The 14,850-nt window shown below is 42.3% G+C and overlaps 1 protein-coding gene across 1 annotated transcript in view; it reads left to right on the plus strand.

Moving 5' to 3' along the window:
- UBR1 (ubiquitin protein ligase E3 component n-recognin 1) overlaps nucleotides 1-14,850 on the plus strand; it is a 159,283-nt gene that overhangs the window by 127,429 nt on the left and 17,004 nt on the right. The window contains exons 36-42 of the mRNA XM_075065850.1: nucleotides 3,037-3,092; nucleotides 3,415-3,511; nucleotides 4,031-4,098; nucleotides 4,480-4,630; nucleotides 5,496-5,583; nucleotides 6,924-7,057; nucleotides 13,042-13,150. Of these exons, the coding sequence (XP_074921951.1) occupies nucleotides 3,037-3,092; nucleotides 3,415-3,511; nucleotides 4,031-4,098; nucleotides 4,480-4,630; nucleotides 5,496-5,583; nucleotides 6,924-7,057; nucleotides 13,042-13,150 (703 nt within the window). The remainder of the gene's footprint in view (nucleotides 1-3,036; nucleotides 3,093-3,414; nucleotides 3,512-4,030; nucleotides 4,099-4,479; nucleotides 4,631-5,495; nucleotides 5,584-6,923; nucleotides 7,058-13,041; nucleotides 13,151-14,850) is intronic.

A 14,850-nucleotide genomic window follows, 5' to 3' on the forward strand; every position in this document is an offset into this window, starting at 1 on the left:
TCTTGATAGGTTGGGATGCTCACCTAGAAGGGTTGTGAACACAAGCATTATGAACAGAGCGCAAAGTGACTCTTCATATCACCACACTTGAGCTCGGGGCAGTTCACAAAACTTTGCTGTGTTTTTCTCTCTCACATCAAGGGTTTGTTGGTCCAGATACTGACCAACTGTACAACTGCAATGTACTATGTAAACAGATAGGGAGGTACGTAATCCAGTCATCTTTGTTGAGAAGCTATGAATCTGTGAGACTTTTACATCCAGGAATGCATTACTCCCATTGCCACTTGCATAACTGCTTCCTAGAATCAGCTGGCCAATCACCTCAACAGGAGATTCTCCCAGAATCAGGAGTGGTTCCTCAAGAGCAGCGTATTCAGGACCATCTTCCAAGTTAGACGTATTCCAGCAGGCATCCTATTTGCAACAAAAGACAACAAGAAATGCCACCAATTCTGTTCTGAAGTGGGTTACAATTCATGCTTACTGACTGGTACCTTTCTTCTGAGTTGGGGATTGAGTCTCACATATGCATTACCCCTTATTCCTCTTATCCCACAAGTTATCCTCAAATTGAAACAAGAACAATTCTCACTGCACCAGCGTGTTCAAGACAGTGCTGGTTCTTGGATCTTCAGAGTCTCTCAGTTTAGCTTTCGTGGCCTCTGCCTCCTCTTCCAAGCTTGCTCTCTAAGCAACAATGATGGATATTGCACCCACATCCCTAAAGGGTGCACCTCACAGCGTAGCTGTTGAGTGGTTAGATCAAGTTGAGGAGGACTGCTCACAAACAGTTCAGGAACTATTGCTTAATGCTAGAAAGCAGTCCACTAGATCCACTTATTTGAACACTAAATGGAAATGTTTTTCAATCTGGTCCATTCCTCAGTGAATACAGCCAGTAGATGCTAAGATTCAGTACATTTTAGAGTATTTGTAACATCTCTCATCCTTGGGTCTTTCTCTAAGCTCCCTCAGAATTCACTTAGCAGCAATCTCAACAATCCATCCTCCCGTTCAGGGGCAACTGTTTTTTCGCAACCCCATGGTCTCTAAATTTTTGAAATCATTGCCCAGCCTTTTCCTTCCGTCACTTTGAACCTTAACATTGTATTAGTTGCTTTGATGGGTCCCCCATTTGTGCCTTTGCCCACCTATTCATGGCACCACCTCTGTCAGAAGGCACTCTTTCTCATTGCCTTCATGTCAGACAGAAGAGCAGGTGAGCTTCAGGCTCTGATGGCAGGACCTCTATATAAACTGTTTTTTAAAGATGAAGTAGCTTTGAGGCTACATCCTAAATTTCTGACTGTTGCAGTATTGGCTGCTTATTTGAACCAGACAAACTATTCATTTTTTTGGTTGGTTTTGGTTTTCCTGAAGTCCCTTTCAAATAGGGATGAAGATTATGTGCACACTTTGGACATAAGGTGAGCATTGACCTTTTATCTGAACAGGATCAAGTCTTTCAGGCTGTCTCCTCGGCTCATTGTTTCGTATGCTGAAAGAAAGTGAGAGCAAGCAGTTTCACCATAGACAATTTCTAGATGGATTATTTTCTGTATTATGACGGTGTCTGGGAGGCAAATACCCCTTCTCCACAGACTGTAGACCAGTTCAACAAGAGCTCAAACTACTTTGATAGCTTTTCTAAGCTAAATCCCCATACTGGATATTCATAGGGCTGCTACTTGGTCCTTCATGCATAACTTCACTCATTAATCATGACAACTTCAAGAATCTGATGCAAACTTTAGGAAAGCAATATTGCAGTCACTATTTAAATATACCCCAAGCCCCATCTCCTAATGGTATTGCTTGTGAGTCACCTGAGTGGAACAGACGTGTGCAACCACTTGAAAAAGAAAAAATTAATATCTGGACAGTAAATGTTCTTCCAAATGTGGTTACATATGACCCATCCTCTGTTCCTTCTGCATTTGGAGGCCTGAGGCCAACATAGTCCAGTGCAAAAGGAACGAGGTGGGAGGTTGGAATGGCATGGCCCTTCTATGGTCTCAAGAGGGGCCACAATAATGCGCAGGGCACATGCACCACCCCAACACATACTGTTGCACAAAACTCTCTGGCTCTGGCATGCTGGACTACATGTGCAGCTGAGTGAAATACTTGTGTGCAACCAGACCTCAAAGAACAACAGTTAAGTAACCATTTTTGTTTTATTCTTCCCTTCCTCCCCTTTTCACATTTTGGATGTAAAGATAACCTAAATAAACCATAGATGACAAGATCTAAATTAATGCTTTTGGTCTTAAAAAAATGAAAATTTTGTTCACACTTTAAAAGTTTTAAAGTGTGGATCATCTCTAAAAAATAACTATGTAAAATATATCAACTCTTCACTCAACAGGTTTGCTCCCTGTGTGTATTCAGAGGCATTAGTGAGAAAAATATGTTGGATTTTTAGTGTTTTTGGTTTGGTTTGTTTGGGTCATTTTACTCCTATTACCCCTGAACAGACACCACAGTTGTGAGAGAGAAGAAACTGTAGTCTGTTCCATTGTGTACAAAGAATTTTTAATAAGTTCCAAGCAAATGTACCTGTGCAAACCCGTTGAAGGCAAAGTGGTTGCATAGGAGTCAATGTGGGTATACTTTGACGGCAGTGGGGGTTGCACAAGTGTAATGAATATGTGGTTTGACCCGTAGAACCCTATCACCAATGTTGACGCACACAATGGGAAAAAACCCAGGTGTGACCCTTAGAGTCTAAGTTAAGTTTGCAAGGTCTGAAAGATGGTTCGTTCTTTCATTTTTTAACTAGTTTTACTTTTAAACTAAGCACATTTATGTGGAAATCCTGGAGAGACAATAAACGTGGAACCTTACAATAGCAATTTTACAGAGTCACTTGTCAGAGTAAAATTGCATTTTAATGGCAGCCCTGTAACGGGGGACAGGTTAATATTGGACATGCACAAGTGGATGGAATATGTGAAGACCAGATAAAGCAGCTACAATAGTCTGCATAAGAGCCCATAACTTACCACTTACTTTCTCTGTTTTAATTTTAAGAAAACCTTCTAGAAGATGAGGGCAAACCTTTATTTGGATCTCTGCAAAATAGACAGGTATGGATAATCCAAGAAGTAATTAATGTTAATAAACACTGGACATTTGGAATTGCTGGCACCAAATACAGTAGTAATATCCAAAGAAATTCTCTGTCATGATCTCTAGAGTTTTTAAAATATTTGTGCTTTCCACATAGACTGATAACCGAAAAATGGGTCTGATGTAGCTTACATTCCTAATTCTTGCATAGAGGTTCATACTTGATTCATTTATACTTCTTCAGTTATACTGGACTTGAAAGGGGTGGTATTCTACCACTGTTGTGTTTCATTAATTTATTTCCCCTTCCCTGCCCCACATTCTCTTCTTGTGCTCTAGCACAGTGGCCTTAAAGCATTAGTGCAGTTTGCAGCTGCTCAGAGGACTACATCACCACAAAGCCTGATTCAGAAACATCTGGTTCGTCTCCTAGCAGGTAACACGTTTTTGTTCTCCACCCCCTTCTAGCCAACTTCTGCAGTGATTTTAAGTAGTGTTCTTGTAAATTTTCCTTAGGAAATGGCAAACACCTATAATATAGCATAGAGAGGAAGGATGTTCTAGTGGTTACAGTTCTAATCTGGAACTCTGGAGACCTGAGTTCAATTCCCTTTTATGCCAGACTTCCCATCACCTAGTCTCTTATGTCCCTCCTTTCCCCATCTGTAAAATGGGGATAACATCACCTCACCTCACAATTGTGACAATAAATTCATTAAAGTTTGAGGTGGTCAGATAGTACAGTAATGATAGGTTGATAGTTACACAATTCAGAAAATGTGCCCGCTGAAGTGGGCACGGGGAGGCTTTTACTGCTTTTATAGCTGACTAGGCAGAGCCCTTCAGGATGGTAGAGGTTATATAAACAATGGCCTCTTAACCTGCCATTATTATTCCAATAAAAAAAGCAATTAACATTTTTAATCAAATGTGTAATTAACTTTTGTTCTTGTAGTTCTTCTGCCAAACTTAAAAATGGAAGACACGCCATCCATTCTGGATGTAGATATGTTTCACATTTTGGTAAGCATGTTCAGTTTATTTTTGCAATTTAACCATCTTGCCTCTGATGCATTATCTGTGAATACCATTGTAGAGCCACATGCAATTGTTGCTCTTTGTAATCAATTAATAGGCATTTTTGTGTCACCTCATGATTACACTTTGTTTGTGACTTAGAGCTACAAAGATCATCAAACTAATTTAACTGAAAACATGGTCTCAGATGTTACAGGTTTGTGCTAAATAACTACACCACCGTTAGAGAGGATTAATGAATAAACCTAGGTGATTGTTAACTTATTTTCTCATTATCAGGTTTATGTGGTGTTTGTTTGCCCCTGGAACTACTGAGTCTGGTATTTCACCAATACTTTTGACTGTTTTTGTCTTTTTCCACTCTAGGTAGGTGCTGTGTTAGCATTCCCATCTTTATATTGGGAAGATACTGTAGACTTACAACCTTCATTTATTAGCTCTGCTTATAATCACCTCTACCTCTTCCATTTGGTCACTATGGCACACATAATACAGATCCTTCTGACCTCTGCAACAGGTAAGGGTACCTCCACCTTTAGATTTTTTTCAGGCATTTTATTCAGTTTTTGCAAAATGACTTGGTAGACAATTTAGTGGAAAACCGTTAACACCTTCTAGTTGTAAGACCTTCATCATAATAATAAACATTCAGTGTTAATTGTTTCCTAAAAAAGCCCCCCCAAGTCTTTTCACTTGCATAGCTCTGTTTATGCATCACTTCTGTGCATTGGGCCTCACAAAACAAAGCAGCCATTTATATACCAGTAACTAACTGAGGCAGCCACATGAGACTAGTAGCATTCCACATACTTTTTGCTCCCTAGAGAAAACAAAGCATTGACAAAGTGCAGACAGCTCAGAGCTAAAGGTTTAGAAGGGACTTGGTGACTATGGTTTTCTGACATGGTGGTGGCCTGTGAATTCAGAGGTAAAATATGAAACTTGATAATCTGATTAGGATGGGAATTGCACTGCTCTATGTACTCACTGCTATGGAACAGTACTAACAGTAGCCTCACAGGATTCCTCTTGTTATGTTTCCCAAGAAACCCCACCCCCATTTAATGTCATTATATCATGGAAGAAGAAGATACTGAATCCTATGTGGTTACTAATGTAAGGGAGTAATGTCAAAAGATAAAGGAGAGGAAGCAGTTCTGTAATGAGGATGAGTAGTCCCCACATTTACATAATGCAGTTTTGTGAGGGGATATTTTTGTTTGTTGGGTTGAGCACAAATAGGAAATGATCCAATAAAATGAAATGTAAATTTTTTTTGTAACTTGTATATAAAAAGTTGAAAGTAATGGAGATGGAGATTGATTCTATGTATATAGAAAAGAAAAGTGCATTTACAACAGGATTAATCTTTGTGTGCACAGAATCCCCCACTGCTCAATCACAAGATAACAGTGAGGAGGCTCGTACTGCTGAGTCTTTCTGTAGAGAAGTTTGTCAGTACACGAGTGGGTAAGTAACACTTCAGTTGTAACAATGAATGTTTTACAAGATGCACTGAAAAATTCTTGGAGAGTCACTTGAGAAATACAAAAGAATAATGGTTAGACATACTTTATAGGGTGTTAGACAGGAGTCCATGTGCTGCGTCAGCAATGTCTCCCGTACTCCTAAAAACTGGAAAAGATCTAGATCTTCTGTCTGAATGTGAAGTATTTTTCCCCAGAACATATGGGTATTGTATACATTTTAAAATGGGTTGTGGTGTATCCAGGCTAAATTTTGATAACATATGTTGCAAGAATGTTGGTAGTGCTGATTATAATCCGGCTTTTTTCACATATAATATCAGTAGCCTTTCCTTTTTTGTCTCCGTGTCTACTACAATTGTATTGTCAGTTGCGACTCCCCATAATTAAGTTTAAGGTATGGTTTCTTCACACTTATTCCCATTTCTCTCTAAGATGATTTGAGGGGTTTTTGACAGAATTTCAAAAAGTTAAGTGTATGCATATGAAAACCAATTTAATTTTGCAAAAAAAAGTCATTGGCTTTCTGTAAGAAAAGGAAAACAATGATATGATTTAATTGCTGTATATGACATGCTTTGGAGCTGCCAACATCCTCCTCAATCCCAGGAAAAAAAGTGAAGAAACTAAATGAAACCATCTTGAGCCAGTTTTTAGAGATGGACATCTGCTTGTTTTTAATAAAACTAAAAACACATTTGTAGAAATAATAGCAAGCACTTGACAGATAACAAAGATGTTCTAAACAAATTTAACTCTCATAAAATTAGAAATTAGGTCTTTGGGGCTGTATCTGACTGAGGAGTTTAAGCGATTTCCTACTGTTGCGCTAACACTACTGCAGCTCCACCAGGGTTAACAATGGTGGGAGCTAGGGATGTAAATAACATCTTTAAAAAAAAAAAAAAAAAGTTTTTAACCGTTAAGCTCTGGTTCCTCCCCACATGTCTGGAGACTCCACTCGCTGCTGGCCGCAGGTCCTGGCTGCCGGCCTCCCGCTGGCGGGTCCGGCTGCTGGGACCCTGGGGACAGGGTGGCAGCCAGGACCCAGGATGAAGGGGATGGCAGCTGGGGGCGGGGCGGCAGCAAAGTCTTGCAGCCAGAGTTTAAATGTTATCCGGAATATTTTACCGATAAGACTGATGCTTATCGGTTAATCAGTTTACTGGTTAACATTTTACTTCCCTAGTGGGAGCACTAGCCATTGACCAACACTCTGAACTAACCTTGTTTTGAAAATTGCCAAAAATGTTCAATATAGTTATGGCCCAGGAGGGTATGTGCACTGAGCTTTTACAGATATTTCTGATTTGTGTGTTATAGCTGCTTTAGCCGTGATGTTCCAGGCTGGCATTTGTGGGATTGTGTTAAGAAAGGGATCACACCTTACCTTCGTTGTGCTGCTTTGTTTTTCCATTACATGCTGAGGGTGCCTCCTCCTGAGGACCTGCTGTTAGGTAAGTAGAAGAGGGTAATAAGTTCAGTTTTACTTACTTATTTTCCTTGTTGCATAGTGGAGAGCTTAAATGTTCAAGGTACGAGGTATATATGTTTTTACAGTAGCTTTTGAAGCATATTCAAAATAGAACTAGAATGATTTCTTAACATTAGTTATACCATTATAGTATTGCTTTAAAAAGAAAAAACTAAACAGTTTATGTGGAAGGGATAAAAGCGAGGAGTTAGATTATCTGGGCATTGCCCGTATGGAAAAGTTTTTCTTTTAATATAAGCAAATATGTGAATTTAAATTGGTCTAGTTATACTAAAGAATTTCAGCCTATGTCTCTTGGGAAGGAGTTTGAGGTATACTGAAAAAAGCCATTTTGGATTATGCTGGTAGATCTGTTACTATAACCTGTAAGGCTTTTCCATGTAGACTATCCCCTAAGAGGTGTGCAGATAGAGCAGAATGAAATCCAATAAAGAAGCTAGAAAGTAAGATTATTTTGTGTTATAAAAGTGCTGCCTCTCATTCTGAAGGATCCCAAAGCACTACACAAATGTTACATAGGGATTACATCATCCACTACTTAAATATAATGAAACATAGCAACAATCTAAATGCATGCAGCACTGCCACACCCCATTTTGAAAAGAGGTGAAAAACAAAAGTGCAATAAACTATTGAAACTAAGTATAAAATCTTAAACTAATGATCCAAGTTTGAATTTGGCTAGGACACTGTGGTTAGCATGCTGCCCTACCACATGCTGATGCTTGTGAAAAACATTATATAATGCCTAGAAGTCAGGAGCTCACCTTTATGGTACATTCCGTTGCCTCCTAACACCAGTCTGGAGCACTGGTTCTGTAGAAAGGAGTGTCTCCTGGTGAATCATTAGCATCATTTTCTGGGGTCCCTAAGCATCACTGAGGACTTTTCTGTATTGGAAGAGAATGCTCTTTACTGGGGTGTGATTTCTAAAGAGTGCTCACGTGCTGCACATTAATCAGTCTGTGTAGACCCTGCTGATGTGTGCCGAAGGTTCCATAGTGCATCTTAATGTAGTGCTGTTTGAAACAGTTAAAGCACACTAGGAAACCTTTTATGCGCACCAGCAGAGTCTACACCAACCAATTAATGCGCTACAGAAATCTTATCCCCCCCATAGTGTACATTACCCTACTGTGTAGACAAGCCCAAAGAAATCCCCCAATCATGTACAGATCTGACACAAGCTCGTTTAACCTGTAAATTCTGACTGTATCATAGCAAAATTGAATATGATTGCAAGCCAAAAACGTAATGAAATATATAATGATTAGAAATGCAGTATAAAGTTCTTCTTTGAGTAGTGTCCCTATGGGTGCTCCACTGTAGGTGTATCTGCATCCCTGTGCTGCTGATCGAAGAACTTTGGTAGCAGTGTCCACTGGGCCTACACATGCACTATCTCTCCTTTTGCTGTGCCATGAGGCTAGTCAGCGCGCACAGGCTAACCCTTCTCAGTTCCTTCTTAACTGCCCATGATTAAAGACGGAGCCATTAGCAATCCTCTAAGACTAATTCTTCTCCTGTTTGCATTCACACTTAGTTTTCCACAGTTCTCATTATAGCTTTAGTTATTTCTGTTTATTCCCACCTTTCCGAAAACCCCCCCACTTCCTGCCTTTCCCCACTAGGGACCCGTCCCCATAGTGGGGTATATCCACTTCCCTGGGCTTCAAGAAATGCCACACCTGTAATAAGGCAATCCCAGTTGTGGTTAAGTACTCTCAGTGCATCCCCTGCCTCATCAAGGACCACATACATCAAAAGTGTACCCTGTGCCAGCAGCTCTGGTCAAGATCCTGCAAGGACAGGGAGCTCTGCCAAAAAATTACCTTCATGGAGGCAGCTCTCTGACCTTAACTCCTAGTGGACATGAGTCTTCCCCACAACCTTCAACTTCTAAGGCCAATAGGTCAAAGAAGCAGGCTGGTGACTCCTCTCAAGTGTAAAGAGAGAGTGGGAAGTCCCCTAAGTAAGCTTAAAGATAGCTGCAAGCAATCACCATGTCGCTCAGTATCCTTGGCATCGTCCGCACCAAGACCACAGTCAGGCACCCATGCCTCACCACAATCATCGGTAACCGGTACTGCTAACAGGCCCCATAGTGTTGCTCCTCCCCAAAGAAGTGGGTGGGAGGGGCAGGAAGTATAAAAGGTGGCCCAGAAAGCTCAGTAGGGAGGCAGTCACTGGAGAGACAAGATGCCTCCTGTGGCCTCCTGAGCTGGGAAGTGGCGGAGTGTGCCGAGGGAGCAGAGGACTGCCCTGACCCACCAAGGCCACTAGCTGATTCAGACCTGGAGGAAGCATAGAACTGGCCCAGACCACCGATGGACCAGACCCCGGAAGACTTACTCACGGTCCCGGAAGCCATCATCAACCTCAACCCTCTGCACAGCAACAGGTACACCAAGAAAAGGAGTTTAGAAGTGGCCCAGGGGTAGCAGACACATCTGGCTGCAATAGTGACAGAGGATGAGTCAGCATGTTGTGGCTGGACATGATCCTGGCTGACCCAGTGACAAAGCACTTTGTCACTGCTAGGGCCCTGGGCCAGAACACAGTGGAGTGGGTGGGCCTGCATCACCCCTGCCACCCCAACGCAGGGGTGACAGTCTCCTCTTCCCCAGGCCAGAAGCCTGAGCCTCAGACTTTTTTTGCCCCTCCTTAATCCAGGGTGTGGGCTAATAGACTGTTTTCTACCCAGCCAGAGCACAGGTCTTGGCCCCAGCTACGAGGGGAGACTGTTTCATTCCCCATGGTGGCTAACGCATCAGTGAAGTAGTGAGGCGGGGTGGCCTCCCTAGGACCTGGAGTCGGAGGGCCCCCACACTGAGCCTCTACACTCCACAGATCCTTTGGGCATGAGCACCGAATCTTTGGTACCAAGAGATAAGGGCAAACACCCTAAGAAGACACTCCTGGTACTCAAGTCATCCTAGGTACCACCAATGGCAGCCTGCCCAGCACCAGAAATACCAGTGCAGAGAAGAGCTTCATCTCCCTTGGCACCACCACCAGGAGCTTGGCACCGGCAGAATTCCACCAAATCAGAGCCTTCTGCAGGACAGATGCACCCAAGTCCCCACCTCTCAGTACTAACATTGCGGCTCTGAGCCTTTACAGGGCATAGGATATCCCTGCAACCATGCCATGCCCCTCCACTGTCTCCTGAGGGGTTGGACAGTGAGCCAGAGGAGGTGGTCTCACAGTTCACCTCCCAAGCTCCATATGAGACCCAATACAAACAGGGTTGAGAATGTACCCACATATGGCTCCACCACCACTGCCATCTTGGTACAGCCACTCATGGGCACTTCCACCAGGCCCTGTGCAAACACAATGGCCATATTGGGACACTTGAGTGGCACACTAACAGCTTCAAGCCTCGCCCGAGAACCCTCCCAGCACACTCCCTCAACCATGGCATCTAGGGCTTCAGGAGATGGAGGAACAAGAAGCTGGTACTGAGGAGGATGTACACAAAAGGCCATATCCTCCTCCTCCCTGGACAAAGCAGTCATCCCTTCCCTACCTTCTCTGGTAGACAATTTCCCTCTTTTTCAGGAGCTGGTAAAGAGTGTGGTGGACTCTCCCCACGTGCCACTAGAGAAGGTCAAGGACACCCATCGTCAGTTCCTTGATATCATCCATTCTTTGTTGTCCTCAAAGATTGCCCTCCTAATTAGTGAAGCCATCTTAGACCTGGCTAAAATGATGTGGGAAACCTTGGAATTGGCATCTCTGATGTGTAACGGACAAAAAATATGATGTCCCCAAATAGGAATCAAAGTTCCTTTTTCTCTCACCGCCATCTAATTCTATTGTGGTGGACACTGTCAATTCTCATAGCCGACAACACAAATCCAGGGCAGTGCCCTGCAACAGGGATTGGAAGCGTCTTGATCTTTGACAGAAAGGCATATTCCTCAGCCACTTTACAATTCCATATTGCCAACTATCAGACGCTCACGGCCAAATACAGTTATACAAACTACAACAAATCTCCCAACATCCGCAACTCCTCCTCACATCTTGGACTATGCTCTGACCCTTAAAGTCATGATTATCCCTAAACTCTCTTAGGGTCCATCTAGCAGCTGTAGCATTCACCAACCTGTAGAGCAGGGGTAGGCAACCTATGGCACACATGCCGAAGGCGGCACACAAGCTGATTTTCAGTGGCACTCACACTGTCAGGGTCCTGGCCACCAGTCCGGGGGGCTCTGCATTTTAATTTAATTTTAAATGAAGCTTCTTCAACATTTTAAAAACCTTATTTGCTTTACATACAACAGTAGTTTAGTTATATATTATAGACTTATAGAAAGAGACCTTCTAAAAACATTAAAATGTATTACTGGCACACGAAACCTTAAATTAGAGTGAATAAATGAAGACTCGACACACCACTTCTGAAAGGTTGCTGGTCCCTGCTGTAGAGAGAGATTGAGTGCTGTCACATACAACCACTAAAAGGTTCTTCAAGGTTATAGTAAACCTTTTCCCTCCATCCAACTTTCTACCCCTATGTAGGACCTAAACCAGGTACTGAAAGGGCTGACTAGACCTCCCTTTGAACCTATGGCCACCTGTTCAGTGATGTACCTGTCAATGAAAACCGCCTTCCCAATAGCAATTACCTTCGCCAGACGAATAGGAGAGAGAGTAGCTCTGATCGTGCATCCCTCTTACACAGTATTCTTTCCAGGCAAGGTTACGCTTAGGCCACATCCAAAATTTATTTCAAGGTAACCTCTCCATTTTACATGAATCAGTTGATTCACCTGCCAATCTTCTAACCCCTGAAACTCATCAAGACAACAGGGAGGCTATACTTCACACCCTAGCTGTCAGGAGAGCCCTGGCTTTCTACCTTCATAGGACAAGAACCTTCAGGAAGTCCCTTAGACTTTTTCTATCCATTGTGGAAAGATCTAAGGGGTCAGCAATATCAGTCCAAAGACACTCTAAGGGGTCTCAAATTGCATCAGACTATGTGACCAAATTCACAACATGATTTGATTCATACACAGTCCACAAGATTGATCTCCTCTGTCGCCTTCTTCAAGAATGTCCATTTCTCAGAGATCTGTACAGTAACGACATGGGGGTCAGTCCACACTTTTGCAGAATGTTATTGTGATCTCTGGGGACGCCGCCTCGGAAGCCATCTTCAGCTTGAGAGTACGGTTATCTATAATTGACCCAACTCTGAAGCCCCAGCCCTTCGGAAGGGATACTGTTTGGGAGTTAACTCCAGGAGAGAACCCATAGGGACACTACTCTAAGAATAAGAAGTTTACTCATCTTGTACAGTAACAATGGTTCTTTGAGATGTCTCTCTATAGGTGCTCCACAACCCACCCTCCTCCCCTCTTCTTCTGAGTTCTTGTCTATGTCTCTGTGGTAGAGAAGGAACAGAGGAGAGTTAGCCCATGTGTGCTGACTAGCCTCGTGGCGCAGCATAAGGAGAGAGCGCATGTGTGGGCCCAGTGGACACTACTATCAAAGTTTTCTGATCATCAGCACTACAAGTAAGCAAACATACCTATAGTGGAGCATCCATGGGGACATAACTCTGAGAGTCATCATTACTGTACAAGGTAAGTAACCTCTTCATTTCATACTCAAATAGCAGAATCCTGCTGCTGTAATGTATGTACAATAAACTGTGTATTCTACAATAATCCTCAGCCAGATCCTCAACTAGTGTAAATTGGCATAGCTCCATTTAAAGTCAGTGGTGCTACATCTAGTTATACTAGGTGAAAAGTTGCTCTAAATCTTTAAGATGGTTATATGAATAAGTTGCAAATGGAATCAGAAGGATTCTCGTTTTCCATTATGTCTGCTGCTGATTATGTGCCCTGTTCAGAAAGACCTTTAGGAGAATGGACTGGCTGAAACTGTTTGATGTATTTCTAATATGTCCTCCTCCTTTTGCAGTTTCCGAGGAAGGAGAGTTCAAGGCACTCTGTAGTTATCTATCTCTACCCACCAATCTGTTCCTGCTTTTCGAGGAATATTGGGGCACTGTAAGCCCCTTGCTCCAAAGGTACTTGATGAAGTTGGGGGAGCGAATGGAACCATCCTTCCATTTTGTGATGGTTGTAAGGGAATTTCAGATGAAATTAGTGAATAATTGGTTACGCTCTGACCAATACCATATTGCAGCTGCAAAAGAATTGGCTTGATGAACAACTTACAGAGTTTGGAATTCGGGAGAGATGGTCATCTAATCTCCACACCGATTCTAATATTGACCAGAAAGAAAATTGAGAGAGAGAGGATAGAGCTGTAGGTATAAGAATGGACATTAAGAGGAAAGATAGTGCCAGTATCAGTTATTCTAACAGTCAGGTAGGCGATATTAGCAGTAGAATGACTGTATCTAATTGGGTGAGGAATCTGGGCAAAACTAAGCAGAAACAACTAAGGTGTTTGTACACCAATGCGAGAAGCTTCAGTAACAAAATGGAGGAACTAGAACTACTGGTGCAGGAAGTGAAACCAGATATTATAGGGATAAGAGAAACCCGGTGCAATAGTAGTCATGACTAAATTACAGATATCGAAGGGTATGTGCTGTTCAGGAAACACAGAAATAAAAATAAAGTTAGTGCAATAGCATTGTATATTAAAGATGAGGTAGACCATAAAGAAATTAGAAGTGATATAATGGATAATACAGAGTCTAGTTGAGTCAAAATCACTTTGGGGAGAAAAGCTACTAGAGGCTCTCCTGTGGTAGTGCATGGGTATGTTACAGACCCCCAGTATCCAATTTGGATATGGATAGAGACCTTCTTAAAATTTTATTGCAATAAATACTACTGGGAAATGTGTGGTTATGGAAAGGACAAGTGCTACTAGTCATAGTAGGGCCCAGATTTTCCTGGATGTCGTAGTTGACTGATTGATTTCTTCACTAAAAAGTCACCAAATCTATGAGAGGTGATGCCACCTTAGATTTGGTTTTGGTGAGTAGTGAGGATCTCATAGAAGAACTGGCTGTAGGGAACAACCTTGGTTTGAGTGATCATAAGTTAATTCAATTTAAACTCAATGGAAGGATAAACAAAAATAGATCTGCATCTAGGGACCTTGATTTCAAAAGGGAAAACTTTAAAATATTAGGGAATTGGTTAGGGAAGTGGATTGGACAGAAGAACTAAAGAATCTGAATGTGGAGGAGGCTTGGAATTAGTTTCTTCAACTTTGACTTAAAATATCTGAAGCCTGCATCCCAAGCAAGGGGAAGAAATTTGTAGGGAAGGAGTGCAGACCAAATGCAATGAGCAAGCATCTCAAACAGGTTCTTAAGAGAAAGTAGAAAGTCTACAAGGAAAAGAAGTTGGGATGGATCAGCAAGGAAGGCTACCTCTTGGAGGTCAGGAAATGTAGGGAAAAAATGAGAACTGCCAAAAGCCAGGCAGAGTTAAATGTTGCAAAGGAAATTAAAACCAATAGTAAAAAGTTCTGTAGTCATATAAATAAAAAGAAAACAAGGAAAAAAGAAGTGAGACTGAAGATGTTGGGGAGAAAGGATAGCTCAGTGGTTTGAGCATTGGCCTGCTAAACCCAGGGTTGTGAGATCAGTCCTTGAGGGGGCCACTTAGGGATCTGGGGCAAAATCAGTACTTGGTCCTGCTAGTGAAGGCAGGGGGCTGGACTCAATGACCTTTCAGGGTCCCTTCCAGTTCTGTGAGATAGGACTGCTAGTAGCAAATAACCCCAACAGCCGGTGATGGGACT

This window comes from Chelonoidis abingdonii, chromosome 4, assembly GCF_003597395.2.
Source record: "Chelonoidis abingdonii isolate Lonesome George chromosome 4, CheloAbing_2.0, whole genome shotgun sequence".
NCBI lineage: Eukaryota > Metazoa > Chordata > Testudines > Testudinidae > Chelonoidis > Chelonoidis abingdonii.